Source organism: Poecile atricapillus, chromosome Z (genome assembly GCF_030490865.1).
Source record: "Poecile atricapillus isolate bPoeAtr1 chromosome Z, bPoeAtr1.hap1, whole genome shotgun sequence".
Classification (NCBI taxonomy): domain Eukaryota; kingdom Metazoa; phylum Chordata; class Aves; order Passeriformes; family Paridae; genus Poecile; species Poecile atricapillus.
This window is the reverse complement of record NC_081289.1, coordinates 31629230-31641543: the sequence shown is the minus strand read 5'-3', so window position 1 is coordinate 31641543 and position 12314 is coordinate 31629230. Positions and strand designations below refer to the sequence as shown.

General features: G+C 37.7%; 1 protein-coding gene across 2 annotated transcripts in view; it reads left to right on the top strand.

The window, feature by feature from the left end:
- Positions 1 to 12314, top strand: part of LOC131592567 (vezatin-like) — a 51248-nt gene that overhangs the window by 33442 nt on the left and 5492 nt on the right. For both annotated transcript variants that reach the window (XM_058864127.1, XM_058864126.1), the window contains exons 7-11: positions 2015 to 2162; positions 4938 to 5269; positions 5897 to 6090; positions 10160 to 10260; positions 11399 to 11606. In XM_058864127.1, coding sequence (XP_058720110.1) covers positions 2015 to 2162; positions 4938 to 5269; positions 5897 to 6090; positions 10160 to 10260; positions 11399 to 11606 — 983 coding nt within the window. The remainder of the gene's footprint in view (positions 1 to 2014; positions 2163 to 4937; positions 5270 to 5896; positions 6091 to 10159; positions 10261 to 11398; positions 11607 to 12314) is intronic.

Here is a 12314-nt window from a genome sequence, read left to right as displayed (position 1 = left end):
CAAGCTAATAAGGTGTGTGAGTTAAACAGATGAATGAAATATTTTCACAGAGACGAAAAATTTAACTAATCTAAGGTAGTTGGGCTTTAGTATTTTGGCTTTAATAGAAGGCATTAGGGCTAAAAATACAACTAGATCAAAGTGCACGAAGGAAGTGTGTTCCTGTGTATAATGGTGTGTATATGTTTAAACTTTGGAAATGTTTGATCCTTAGGAAGCTAATGGGGGCATGGGATCAGTTCTCTGCTTTCATCTCTCAGATAGAAGTGGGAGTGGAAGGGTTGCAGTAGAGGAGGGCAAGGCAGGAGGTGCAGGAGGCCACCAGGAATCCCTGGTGACACAGTAGAGGTAAGTGGTTTCTTGGTCAAACCTTGCATTTGAGACTGGAATTCATTTTTAGCATGACTTAGGAATCCACATGTGTCCAAACTGCTTTTTGTGGTGTTCATATTGTTGGAAATGTCATGTTGCAGGCTAACAAGGAGTACAAGTAGTTTCTAAGATAAGTGATCCTAAAGGGTTTTGTCCTGACATTTCAATTTCTGCTGGAGTTACCATCCTCATCCTACGTGCTCCCTCTGCTGGGCACGCTGTCAGGTTAATTTACAGTAGACACCATTTATATGAGGCAGCTGCTGGTGACAACAGTAATATTCTGATCCTAATTAATTTATATTGCAGGGTTTTGTCTGAACACTTAACAGGCTTCTTCCTTTCCAGACATTAGCGATAAAGGAGGGAGAAATGTCGTTTTTTGATCCTGGACACTTTGCTTTACTGTTTCCTGGGACACAGAATATTACTTTTTCATGCAATGTTCTTCTGCGTAACTGGTAAACATCTCTTGAGCAAAACACTTTTGCAAGTTCAATCCTATGAGAATTTAGCACGATGCAAATTTGGGTGTGAAAGTGGATGGAACTCGTAGATTCCCCCAGAAAACATATTAGCTGGACAAGAGACAAGTGCTTCTAATAGGCTTTATGTGCAAGAGATGAGAGCATTCAGTTTCTAGATCAAACTGTAAATGAAAAAAAACATGTTTTAAATTAAGACCATCTTTTCATTAATGCTTTACAAATTATATATATTTCTGTGGAACAAATGAGAATTTGTACTAATGACCGTAAGTTTACATTTCTGTTTTAAAATTAATTTTACTATTTTGTGACTGGGTAACTATCAGAAAACATGCAAAAATCTTGAACTGTTCCTCCCCAGCCTGAGCTTAACCTAAAATTAATGCTATTTGAAATGCTGCATAGTCTATGAATTATTTTATCTGTCTTCTGGTATCAGTTATATTTGGCTTGCTTCCTACTTCTTAAGCATTTTTGAGGGCTAGAAATGTACATTTTCCTACTGAGATTTTAAATGTGATGAATGGTGTTGAAAGATACCAGTTTGCCACTCATCCTGCCAAGATCATATGTCTTTACAGTGATGCAATCAATAAAGTTAATGTATGACAGTCAGGGAGCTCCTGCTCTTCACAGAGCTCTCTGAAATGTCAAAGACCTTTTACTGTAAAGACCTCTGAGTGGTCCATCCATAGACAGACCTCTCAGCAAATTCACATCCTGAGTTTAATCTGTAACACAGGCTACCTTTAAAACTTAAAATGGCACAATTGTTCTCTTTCCTCTGTTCCTTAAACTTCTAGTTTAAGATTAACATGAACTATCTCTTGGAAACTCAATATTTAAAAGTACGCTGTTTCAAAAGGGCTGCAGGGAGTTTTCATCAATCTACTTTGTTTCTTTTTATGTGTTTGTATTTTGACATAGGTGTTCTGTCAGTGTTTTCTCTCTCATCCTTCTAAGAACATTTAAAACTTGTGCTTCAAATAGAGATTGCGAAACTTTAAATCAAACACGATTCAGGTGAATTTGGGATGAAAGTCTGTGCTTTCATAAAAATTGCCTGGAATAAGAAACCTTATAAAGTATTTCTTTCCTTTTCTGTGTGTTTAATGCAAAAGTGGCTTTGTTTACCACCTTAACTCCAGCTAAACTTACCCTCTGAACTCGGAGAGTGACAACGTGACCAGCTACATCTGTGTGGTTCCCTTTAAGGAGCTGGGTTTGGGACTGAGTGAAGAGCAGGTCTCCGAAGAGGAGGCACACAATCTGACTGATGGCTTCAGCTTGCCTGCACTCAAGGTAAGCTCTCCCAGATGGGCTTGATCCATGTAGGCTCCTGGTGAAAATCTTCCTGTTGTCATGAAGTCCTGTGGCTTGTACATCCTAGCGTATCAACACACTGAATTGACGGTAAGGTGTAATCAGTCAGGCTCTTACCATGTGTTTCTACATTTATCAGCATTCCCATGATTTCTCTGTGCATGTAGAGAAAGAGAAGTTACTAAATACAACATAAGGAATTTTTTTCTGCAAATCATGGAAGTTCAAGTCAGTGTTCTATAACCAGCTTGATCAATCCGCTTAAACATTATTTTTTTCTCTTTGATTTCACCTGATCCCAGCTGAATAAAATAATTTCCGGATTGGTACTTAATTCTTTTTTTATCTAATCTCTTGACATGTATAAAAGGAGAGACATCAGAAATCACAAATTAGTTGTAAATGCCAAAGGGAGTAGCTGCATTTATTCACACTGAGGCGTAGAAATCATAAGCTTGGACCCCTGCTGCTGTGAGCCAGTGTTCTTCAGTCTTTGAAAAGCTTTTAACTGAACAGAGTGACAACTGTGTAATGGCCTTTTGATCTATTTTGTTTTGAGATGTTAGGTATTTTTTATTTGCATGAGTCAATTGGAAGGAAGATCTAATTTGAATGCAAGTCTACTCTAATGGTCCTCTGCCAGGGCAATTCCCCTTTAGCATTGTCTTTTTAATAGAAAATTCTATTATTATATGACTTCTATGTTTCTTTGGGGTTGGCTTTCATTGCATTTTTTTCTCTTAATTTATAGACCTTGACTTCTTTTGTTCTGATGGTAAATGTTACCAGTAATAGTGATTATTTAGCTTTGAGGCTTTGACTAATTAGTTGTAAGCTAAGAGCTACAATAAATAGCAGGTTTTGGGACATTTTTTCTTGCATTTTCTTGCATTAATTGCAACAATGTAAGCCTGCTGATTTACCTGCTTCTTTTTAAGCACAAGAAGCCAGTCAGAGGTACCCAAGCTTGTAAGTTAAGCCTTTGTTTACCTGCAATTTGCAGTAATTTAACTGAACTCTGTTTTAGTTAAACTGGTTAGGATACTTTCTGGATACATCTAAGCTCACAACTAATAAATCTCAATTTATGGTAGCTCATAACAGCCAGCAATGTAGGCTGGGTGTGGTATAGCTGAATCAATCTAAATTAACATAAATCAGTCCTAAGCAGATTCCTGTGTAGGTATAACATACTTTGATAACCTTGGGACATATTTGTGTGGTGAACCTTGGATGTGCAGTCCAGTTTTTTTCACTTTGAGAGAATTTGTCTTTATATTAAAATGCAGGTCATGCTAAGCCATATGACAAATGTAGCATGTGTTTTTTGGCTACCTTGTGCTTGAAGTAAATTTAAAGAGTGAAAATTTTCACTAAAGAAAAAAATACCAGTTTAAGCTGAGGAGAGCCAGTTGGATATTTTGTGTGTCAGCAAAGATCATCAGTAGTTATTGGTGGAGCAAGCTGTTTGCAATCATAAATACATCTGAAATTTCCTTTTCTCTTGTTATTGTGCCTTTTTTCAGGTAGGTTTTGGAATATTGTTATCAGTTCCTGAAGTCCACTATTTCTGTGTGCTACTTTTTTACTGCCTGTGGTTTGTGTCTGGTGGAAGGGATTGGTCTTCTTTTGTGCTTATTACAGCATGAGCTTTTGATTTTTTATCCAGGGCACCACACATTCAGGGACACTTGAGTGATTGCTGCCCATTTGTTTGCTTTGTATTTTTGCACCCAGCCAAATCAGTCTTGCATGTGTGCCCCAAATTAATTTTATGTCATTCATGTATTCTTTTTTCTCATGAGCATCTTTTGTAAATTGAGATTTTTTTCTTTTGGAATACTCTTTCAGTTGCATCCAGTTATTTTTGACATGATGAGTAAAATGTTTTGTCTTCCTTGGTCTGGAATGCTTGTGAATAAGTTTCAGTCTGCACCTCATAATCACCTACAGCTGATCCCTTTTAATAAGGGCCATTTTTGCAGAGAAAAACATCATAACCTTTCCTTTTCATTTTAGACATAAAAAGTGCTGCTGTACTGTCATGGTCCACTGAGCAAACTTCTCTAAACTAAGAAAACAGTCATTTCATTGGAAGTGGAAGTTTTCAAGAAATTGAAATTTTGGGTTGCCTTATTCCCAGGTGGACCAACCTCTTTAGTACCATATGTAACACTGTGGATCAATCAATTTCTTAGAAGTCTTTCCTTCCTTAGTAGTATTGGTGGAATTTCTTACTTTGGCTGAAAAAAGAAATAAGTTAGCAGCTCAACTTTCTTCAGATGTAAAATATTTTTTTGTTGAAGTGCAGTGCAATTAGGCTCATGTTTCAAGGTTGGGTGTGGGGCAGTGCAGTAATCATTAGATTGTAGAAATGACAGCTTTGCCTTATAAAGGGAAAATGTCTTTGCTGCCACTGGAATTTTGGCAGCCCTTTATGAGCTGTAGTGTATGTGGAGATTATAGCAAATAATGAAACTGGTGCATGGGAATATGAGGTTTTGGACTCCGACAACTTTCTGAGCATAATTGCATTTAATATCCTTCATCAAGGAATTAACAGTCACCTAAGGGTCACAAGATCTGAACCTCACGTGCTCTGGAATACCCTTCATAAACAGTCAGCGGATTTTTGCAGTTTTTCTAAGTTCCTGTTGCTGGCCAAGGAATGTTTTCCCATGGTGTATCTGTACATTTACTTTGGAAGCTGATTGCCTTCCAGGTGCACAGAGCTAACCCTACCCTGTTTTGCAGGTCCTCTTTCAGCTCTGGGTAGGGCAGAGTTCAGAATTTTTCAGGAGGCTGGCGCTGCTGCTCTCCCCAGCCAACGCATCCCCCAAGCCCTTGGTGTCGCCGGAGCGGCTGCCTCACCACATCCTGCGCGACGTGACCCAGGGCCTACCTCACACCCACGCTGCCTGCTTGGAGGAGCTCAAGAGGAGCTACGAGTTCTATCGCTACTTCGAAACTCAGCATCAGTCGGGCTTGGAATGGCCAGCCAGGACCAAGCAGGAGTCCAGAGAGCTCAGCAGTCTCCAGACAGCGGTACGCAGCTTGCAGCTTCACCTCAAGGCACTGCTCAATGAGTAAGTTTACACATGAATTAACAAAGTATGCAGAAGGCTTTGGACTTGAAGTTCTTTGGGTTGTCAGCTTGTATCCCCAACTAAAAGCAAAAAAGGCAGATACATACAGTCTTTGCAATCATAGCCACACAGTATGGGCTCAAAGATCCTTGGTTTACTATGGAATCTGATATTTTTCCTGGGTATTCTTTGAGTATCTGATGAAAACTTGAAGATAAGCAGTGCACTAAGATTTTGCCTTGCTTTTGTCACTCCCTTATAAAAAATATGAAAATGTAATTATCTTCCACTGATTTTTCAATATATCAAATGCTTTATAAGAACATTTAGCTCATAGTAACTACCGAATAAATATTCTTAAAGATTTGTTACTGACTTGGTGAAATGGTTGAGGCTGTCCTATTCCTTTAATCTTACATATAAGAATTATTATAAAAAATTCAGGTAGGCAATGTATCTTGATGTAGAAAAAAATATTTTAATTTTAAAATTTTGGGGAGTCTTTGAGGAATTGACTGAGTTCTTAAAACTTGAAGAAAATAACAGTATATTACGTGAAATACTTGAATGAGTGGTGAAGTAAAATATTTATTATTACTTCCTGCCGTTTTTCTCCTTATCACTTAGGGTAATAATTCTTGAGGATGAACTTGAAAAGCTTGTTAGCACTAAGGAGACACCCGAGTTGACAACAGAAGCCCGTCAGGTTCTGGAACAAAAACTAAAGTTTATTCAGCCTCATATCCAGGCAAGCAACAGCTGCTGGGAAGAAGCCATTTCTCAGGTGGAAAAAATAAATGGAAGAAACCCAAGTAAAAAAGGTAAATGTGAGAGATTAATTTAGCAGCTAATGGGATGCACTTCAGAGATGAAATGGTCAAATGGATCAATGACAGTGTTCAGCCTGTATATCAGAATTTTAGCTAAAGAAGGTCTTACAACCATACACTTTGAAAAACTTTGTCCTTACATCAGGCTTTTTCACTGTGATGGCCTTGAAGCCTTCGTTTCATTAAAAAATGCAAACATATTAACTCAGTCTGTTAGACCTGTGGATTCAGATGGTTACATTTTCAGGTGCAGACTGATCATGGCTTTTTGCCCTTGATTGGTCAATCACCTGTGAAGGGTAGGATTTTAATGAATTGCCCTCAAGATCTTCATTTATTCACTGCATTAAAATTATGCCATTAATTGAAATGATAATGGCAGTGTCATGAAATTTTTTTGACAATCACATTTCCTGGAACATTTTAAATCATGGAGGACATGTGGAGCATATAATACCCATTTACTTCCTCTGTCAAAGACTGTGAGCTAATCTTTGGTGTTCTTAAAAGTCATAGTGAGCAGCATATCCCAGCATTTTGTTTGTTGTCCTTCTCCTTAGGGATTAATAACTAATAATTAATTAATAACCAGCTTAAATAACTGCAGTGAGCTTAGGCTCTCCTGTCATGGAATTGAACCTGTAATTTCTAATCTTTCTTTTTTCCAGGAGCATTTTTACTGTCCTAGGAAGGCACAGCCCAGCATCTGAAAAATGCTGGTAATGGAGACTGCACTAGGAAAATTGAGGGGGGAGCTTGGGGTATCAGCAAGTTACCTGCAGAAATCCAAATCTGAAGTGCACTATGCTCTTAATGATGTATAGGTGGAATATCCAGTAGATGCATAAATATTGCTGGGGGCCTGCAGGCAGGCTGACCTTGTTCATCCTTACATCAGAACTGGGAGCACTGGGAGGCTTCTTGCAGGCTCTGTGCAGGTCCAGACATGGTATAAACAAACTCCTGTAGTTTGCCTGATAGTGCAGTCATACAGCTTCCCCCTCAGTGCTGCATAAAACATCCTGTGAGGATGTTAGATGTAGCCTGATACATTTGCATCTGGTGACCTGTTGTGTTCTGTTGATGCTCTCCACAACCTGCAGATCCACTGATCTTTTTTCCCCTTTCCTTAAAAGTTCTTTCTGGACTACACACCATAGTATTTTTAGTTATTTTAGTTTTATTTTTACTTTGTGTATAAATTTCACAGCAGGCCTTTTTATTATAACTTGCTTCCTTTTAAAGTTCAGTACAAAAATAACCTTGTGTGTGATCTAGAAGGAAGGGATTGCGTGGGAAATAAAAAATAAAATAATCCTTCACTTTTACCCCCCGCTTTCCTGGAAATGTGCTGGGATTGAACCTCTATTTTGCAACAAGTTTATTGAACTACTCCACAGAAGCCACTTTAAATTATTTTGGTCACTGAAAACTATTTTTATCTGACAACATTTGACTTTCCTGATATATTTCTAAGCCATCCAGCTTCTGTGAGTTGAACTTGTCAAGCTGTACATGAAATCAAATTCAGTTCTTTTGCTGTCTTCCTACAAATTTTAACAGCTGGTCTGTCAGTCATGTTATGTAAATTACTTCAATAAATTGTCTCTCTTTTTTTTCAATACTTTATGAAAGCTCTTTGGGAGAAGATACCTTCCTGTTGAATTAATATAGCAGCTCAGCACAGCTTTTATGTTTATGCATCATTATCCAAAACTAAATCAATCTTTTGACAAGAGCTGTTTCAAGAACCCCATGGGCTTAGAACATTGTGTCTAAGTGGATGCTGAGCACTTTTGCTGTAGTAGATGTTTAGTTCAACTAACTAGTTCAGCCAGTAGAGCATCTGTATAAAGAGGTGAGTCCCCTTCAACAAGCAGTACATGCTTCTTGCCCTGAATCATTATATGTCAGAGCTGGTTTGCCTTCAGGTACAAACAGCCAAAGCGAAGCCTTTCAGGATAATAGATTAAACACTCACACTCTCCTGTCAGCCTGTCATTGGTGCTGAAAACAGAATGTATCTTATATTTTAGCATATGGTTCCTTCAGGGAATGCAGTTTGGCTTCCTCCTTAATTTGGTCTGTTTCTAGAATCAGTGCCTTTACTCACTGATCCTGTCAGGTACAGAGCAGAGCCTCAGAACAAGTGGGGCTTTAGCACATGAAAAGGAATTCACCTCTGTTTAATTACTTGGGCAATGATGGACCTGTCTATCATTCATATACATGTACATCTTTACTCATTTCCTAGAACTTTAAGCTTCTTCTCTTTATTCTTTCACATTTTTTCATCACTGATAAAATTTACCATTTAAAGCTTCAACAATTTAAGCATGTAGTAATCTACTGCTAATATTACAGAATGGAGTACTCTTTATGGCTAGTTACAGCATTGTATTAATGATCTTTGAAACAGTGCCCCTCAAACTGTTTAAATCCCATCCTTTTTCCTTTTAAACTGTCTCTATCTTTGCAAATGTACACAACTATTTTAGATATTTATAAGAACATGGCCATGGTACTCTGCTGTAATCTCACCATCCCTAAGTGTTCAGTGTATAGATTAGAAATGGAAAATAGGGTTAGGTGAGACTTGGCAAGGTCATTTAACCCATTTCCCTTTTCAAGGATAAATTAGTATTTGTGAGTAAATGTTGTTTACCTGTTCCTAAAAAACTCTCTTTAGAGACATTTTACAGTATTTCCAGCACTTAATTCCATTACCAATAGAATGTTATTACTGAATAAAAGAAGTACCTCTTGCTGCAATTTAAAAGCAGTAATTCTGATCCACCCACAATGGAAATCCATTTCCTCTTGATGGCTCTTACGTTAGCAAAGATGATTATTGTGTTTCTTTCTGTCTTCTCTACATGACTCCCTATGCTTCAGCTTTTCCCTGGTGACTATACTTTATTTAGTCCTTATAATTTCCAATGTTTTCCTCTGTACTCCCTCTAGTTGGTGCACTGTGTTACTGAATGAAGGGGCCCCAGACTGGGCACTATGTTCCATCCACAGCCCAATCAGTGCCACAGTAGAAATGTTATTTCATGTGACTAACAGTCAGTGCTGTTGCTTGTATGTACTAGTTTGTAGTTTGGCTTTTTGCTTGCAGTGGGGTGGAGTGGTGCTCCCCAGTCAGTTGTGATGTATTTGCACACTTTGCTATTCCAAAGCACAAAAATTTGCAGCCACTCTCACCAAACTGCTGGGTTGGAAATCTATTTCTACCTGGGTCGTATCTCTGATTTTCCAGTATTGTTTTTTTATTGTAGTGGTACCCTTCAGTGTTCTTGCAGATTATGCCCAAATCAACAGATTTAATGAGATGCAACACTTTTCTTTCAGCCATTGGAAATATTGGAGAGTATTGGACTTGAGACAAATTCTCACTCAGTGTATTCCAGTCTGAAAATGGTAACCATACTTTGATGATCCAAGAGGCTGTTCTGTGCACCTAATAGCAACTTTTCTTGGCCTTTGCATTTTGCTTATAAGGATGTCATGACATGATGTCAAAAGTCCTATTGAAAACAAAATGCAGGATTGTCTTTGGTTCTTTCTGTACACAAGACCTGTTACTGCATTGAAAATTTAACATCTTCTATTTTCAACAAATCCACACTGGCTGTTACTTGTCTCCTTGGTACCTCGCAAATATCTTCCTGTAAACTTTCCTTGATTATTTCTTCCAATATTTTCCAGTTATTAAAAGCTAGTTTACCTATATATATATTTTTTAAACTTCTGAATGAAGTCTCTTTCTCTGGTTTTACTGATTTTGCTTGCCATCTGCAGGTTTTCAAAATCGATAAAATTTCTGAGATTTGTTAGTTGAAGTGTTTCAGCACAAGTTCCATTGGACCCAGCTTGTATCAAAACAGCCAACTTACTTAAGTGCTCTCTGTTTCAGTGTAACCTAACCAGCCTTCTCACCATTTTTTTCACGTGTGCAAATCCTGCTTATGAAAATACTTGGACCCTTCCTGAGTCAGAAACATCACTGAATACTCAATTTTATTTTTTAAAATCCCTTTTCTTCTTTCCCCTAAAGGCAAAATTGAAGTTTCCTGTGACAACCTACAGCATACTACAGTACCTTTAACACAGCCTGCCATATACATAGAAAACAAAGATCCAATCCCTGAAGAGCAGGTAAAAAAAAAAAAAGGATCATTTAAAATACATTTAAAATAATAATTGAGGATTATTTGCTGTATCCATTCTTTTTTTCAGTTGCTTGTGCAGTGACCTTGATGTCTTGCCAAGACAGACAAGTAAGTGGCCAGTGCCACTTCACAATTGGACTTGTAAAAAAAAAATTCTGTGCATTCCTTTTGCTGTTCCATGGGGAGGTATTCCCCATCCTGGAAAAAAGAGCACTAGTATTCATTTCTCATATATATCATTAGAAATGAGTGACCAAAGGAGAGCAGCAACACAAGTCAGAGAATTAAAAAGTGAGAATTGCTAAAAGGCAGCATATGAAATAGTCCTGCTTTTGCTGGATAAACTGATACAGCTGCGAAAGCGACAAGCTCGAGCACAAACCATCCTGCCTTCAGTTTGCTTAGTCTCTGCATTTTTGGATATCTTTTCACTGTAACACTGAAAAGTTTTGTGTTGTTTGAGGAACTCCTGAGTGATGGTTGGGCTGTCTTGAAGAGATGTGGGCCTCCTCCATCCCAGAACTGAGTGGCATATGCATTCTGAAAGCATATCCTCTGTTCTGTTCCTCCTTTGCTTCTCCCCCACATGTATTCTCTCCAGATGTTTTTCCATATCAAAAAGCTGGGACTAATTATTTCATTGAAAATTTATTATAACATAAATGCTGCTCTATTTTTTTATTCTTGTAATCCACCATATTTAAAATTGGAAGAGAAGTTTGCTATCCTCTGTATCCTCTTAATAAGGATTTATGTAAGTTAAATCAGCAAGATGCCTGACTACCAAGAATTGGTTACAGTGTAAATTAAAAAAAAACCCAAAAACAACCCACATCAGCATTGCTTATTTCCACCTGTAATTATGGAGAAATGGTCTCCCATTTTCAAGGTATATCACTTGAACTTATTTGTGTATGAAGGTCAATCTCATTAATGAGTGGACTTGCTCCAAAATCATACAGATATCACCAAGAGCAGTGTCAGGTCCACTGGCTCTGCTCAAACAGGGCACCACCCTACTACTGTGGTTGGCTTGTGTTGACATCATTTGATCATGAATCAGATTGTAGGATTGAGTCCACTCCAACAGTGAAGATCAAGAGTTTCTTCCTTTCTTTCTTTAGGAACTGGAAGCATATGTTGATTATTCAGATACAGATAATGAGTACAAAAGGGAAGATTTTTACTGCTTCTCCCAAGAAGAAAGAGAGAGGCAAGAGCGAGAGAGACAGGAATCTAAGAGGGTGTTACAAGAATTGAAATCTGTACTGGGATTCAAAGCTTCAGAAATTGAAAGACAGAAGTGGAAACAGCTACTATTCAGTGAACATGGTAAGCATTTCTTTGGAAAATTAATTCCTTCCTTAGGAAACATAGGTGTCTGTTTGCTAGGAATTTCTGAGTATGTTAGAATTCAGACAGTGCTTAGCTGTAGCAGTGTCTTTGATAGAGCTGTGTGGTCTTAGATGCCATTCCATCTCTTTATATTTTAATAATCATTTTACTATATATTGAAATGAACTCATATAAGTGGGAATTTGGCTTTAAACAAAAGACTGAGCTAAAATATTAAACACAAAAAACCATTAAAACAGCAAAAAGAAAGCTCTCAGGATATAAACCATGCAAATTGAACTGACTTTCTTTCATGGCTTTCCAGTAAATATGAATTTTTATCAGGGTGCATAAATAAATTACTTCTCAGAATTTAAAGAAACCAGCAGATATTATCCCGGATGTACAAAAGTATATAGGTTAAAGTAAAGAGCTAGACTTTGAAATATTAGAGAAATAAAATAATAAAACTGGCTTTTGTTTCCATGAGAGAGTGAATACAGAATCTGTTCACAAAAAAACAACCCACAAATCATCTAAGAAGAAGAGCTCTTTCAAACTAGCCTTTAGTAAGCCAGAGGACTGCTGGGTAGCTCCATCCACTTGCACTTGAAAGCAAGAATATGAAAATTTCTCTTAACAAGACAAGTTTGTCTGTTACAACTTGATTCCTCTCACTGCTTGAGCTATTTGATTTACTGTCTT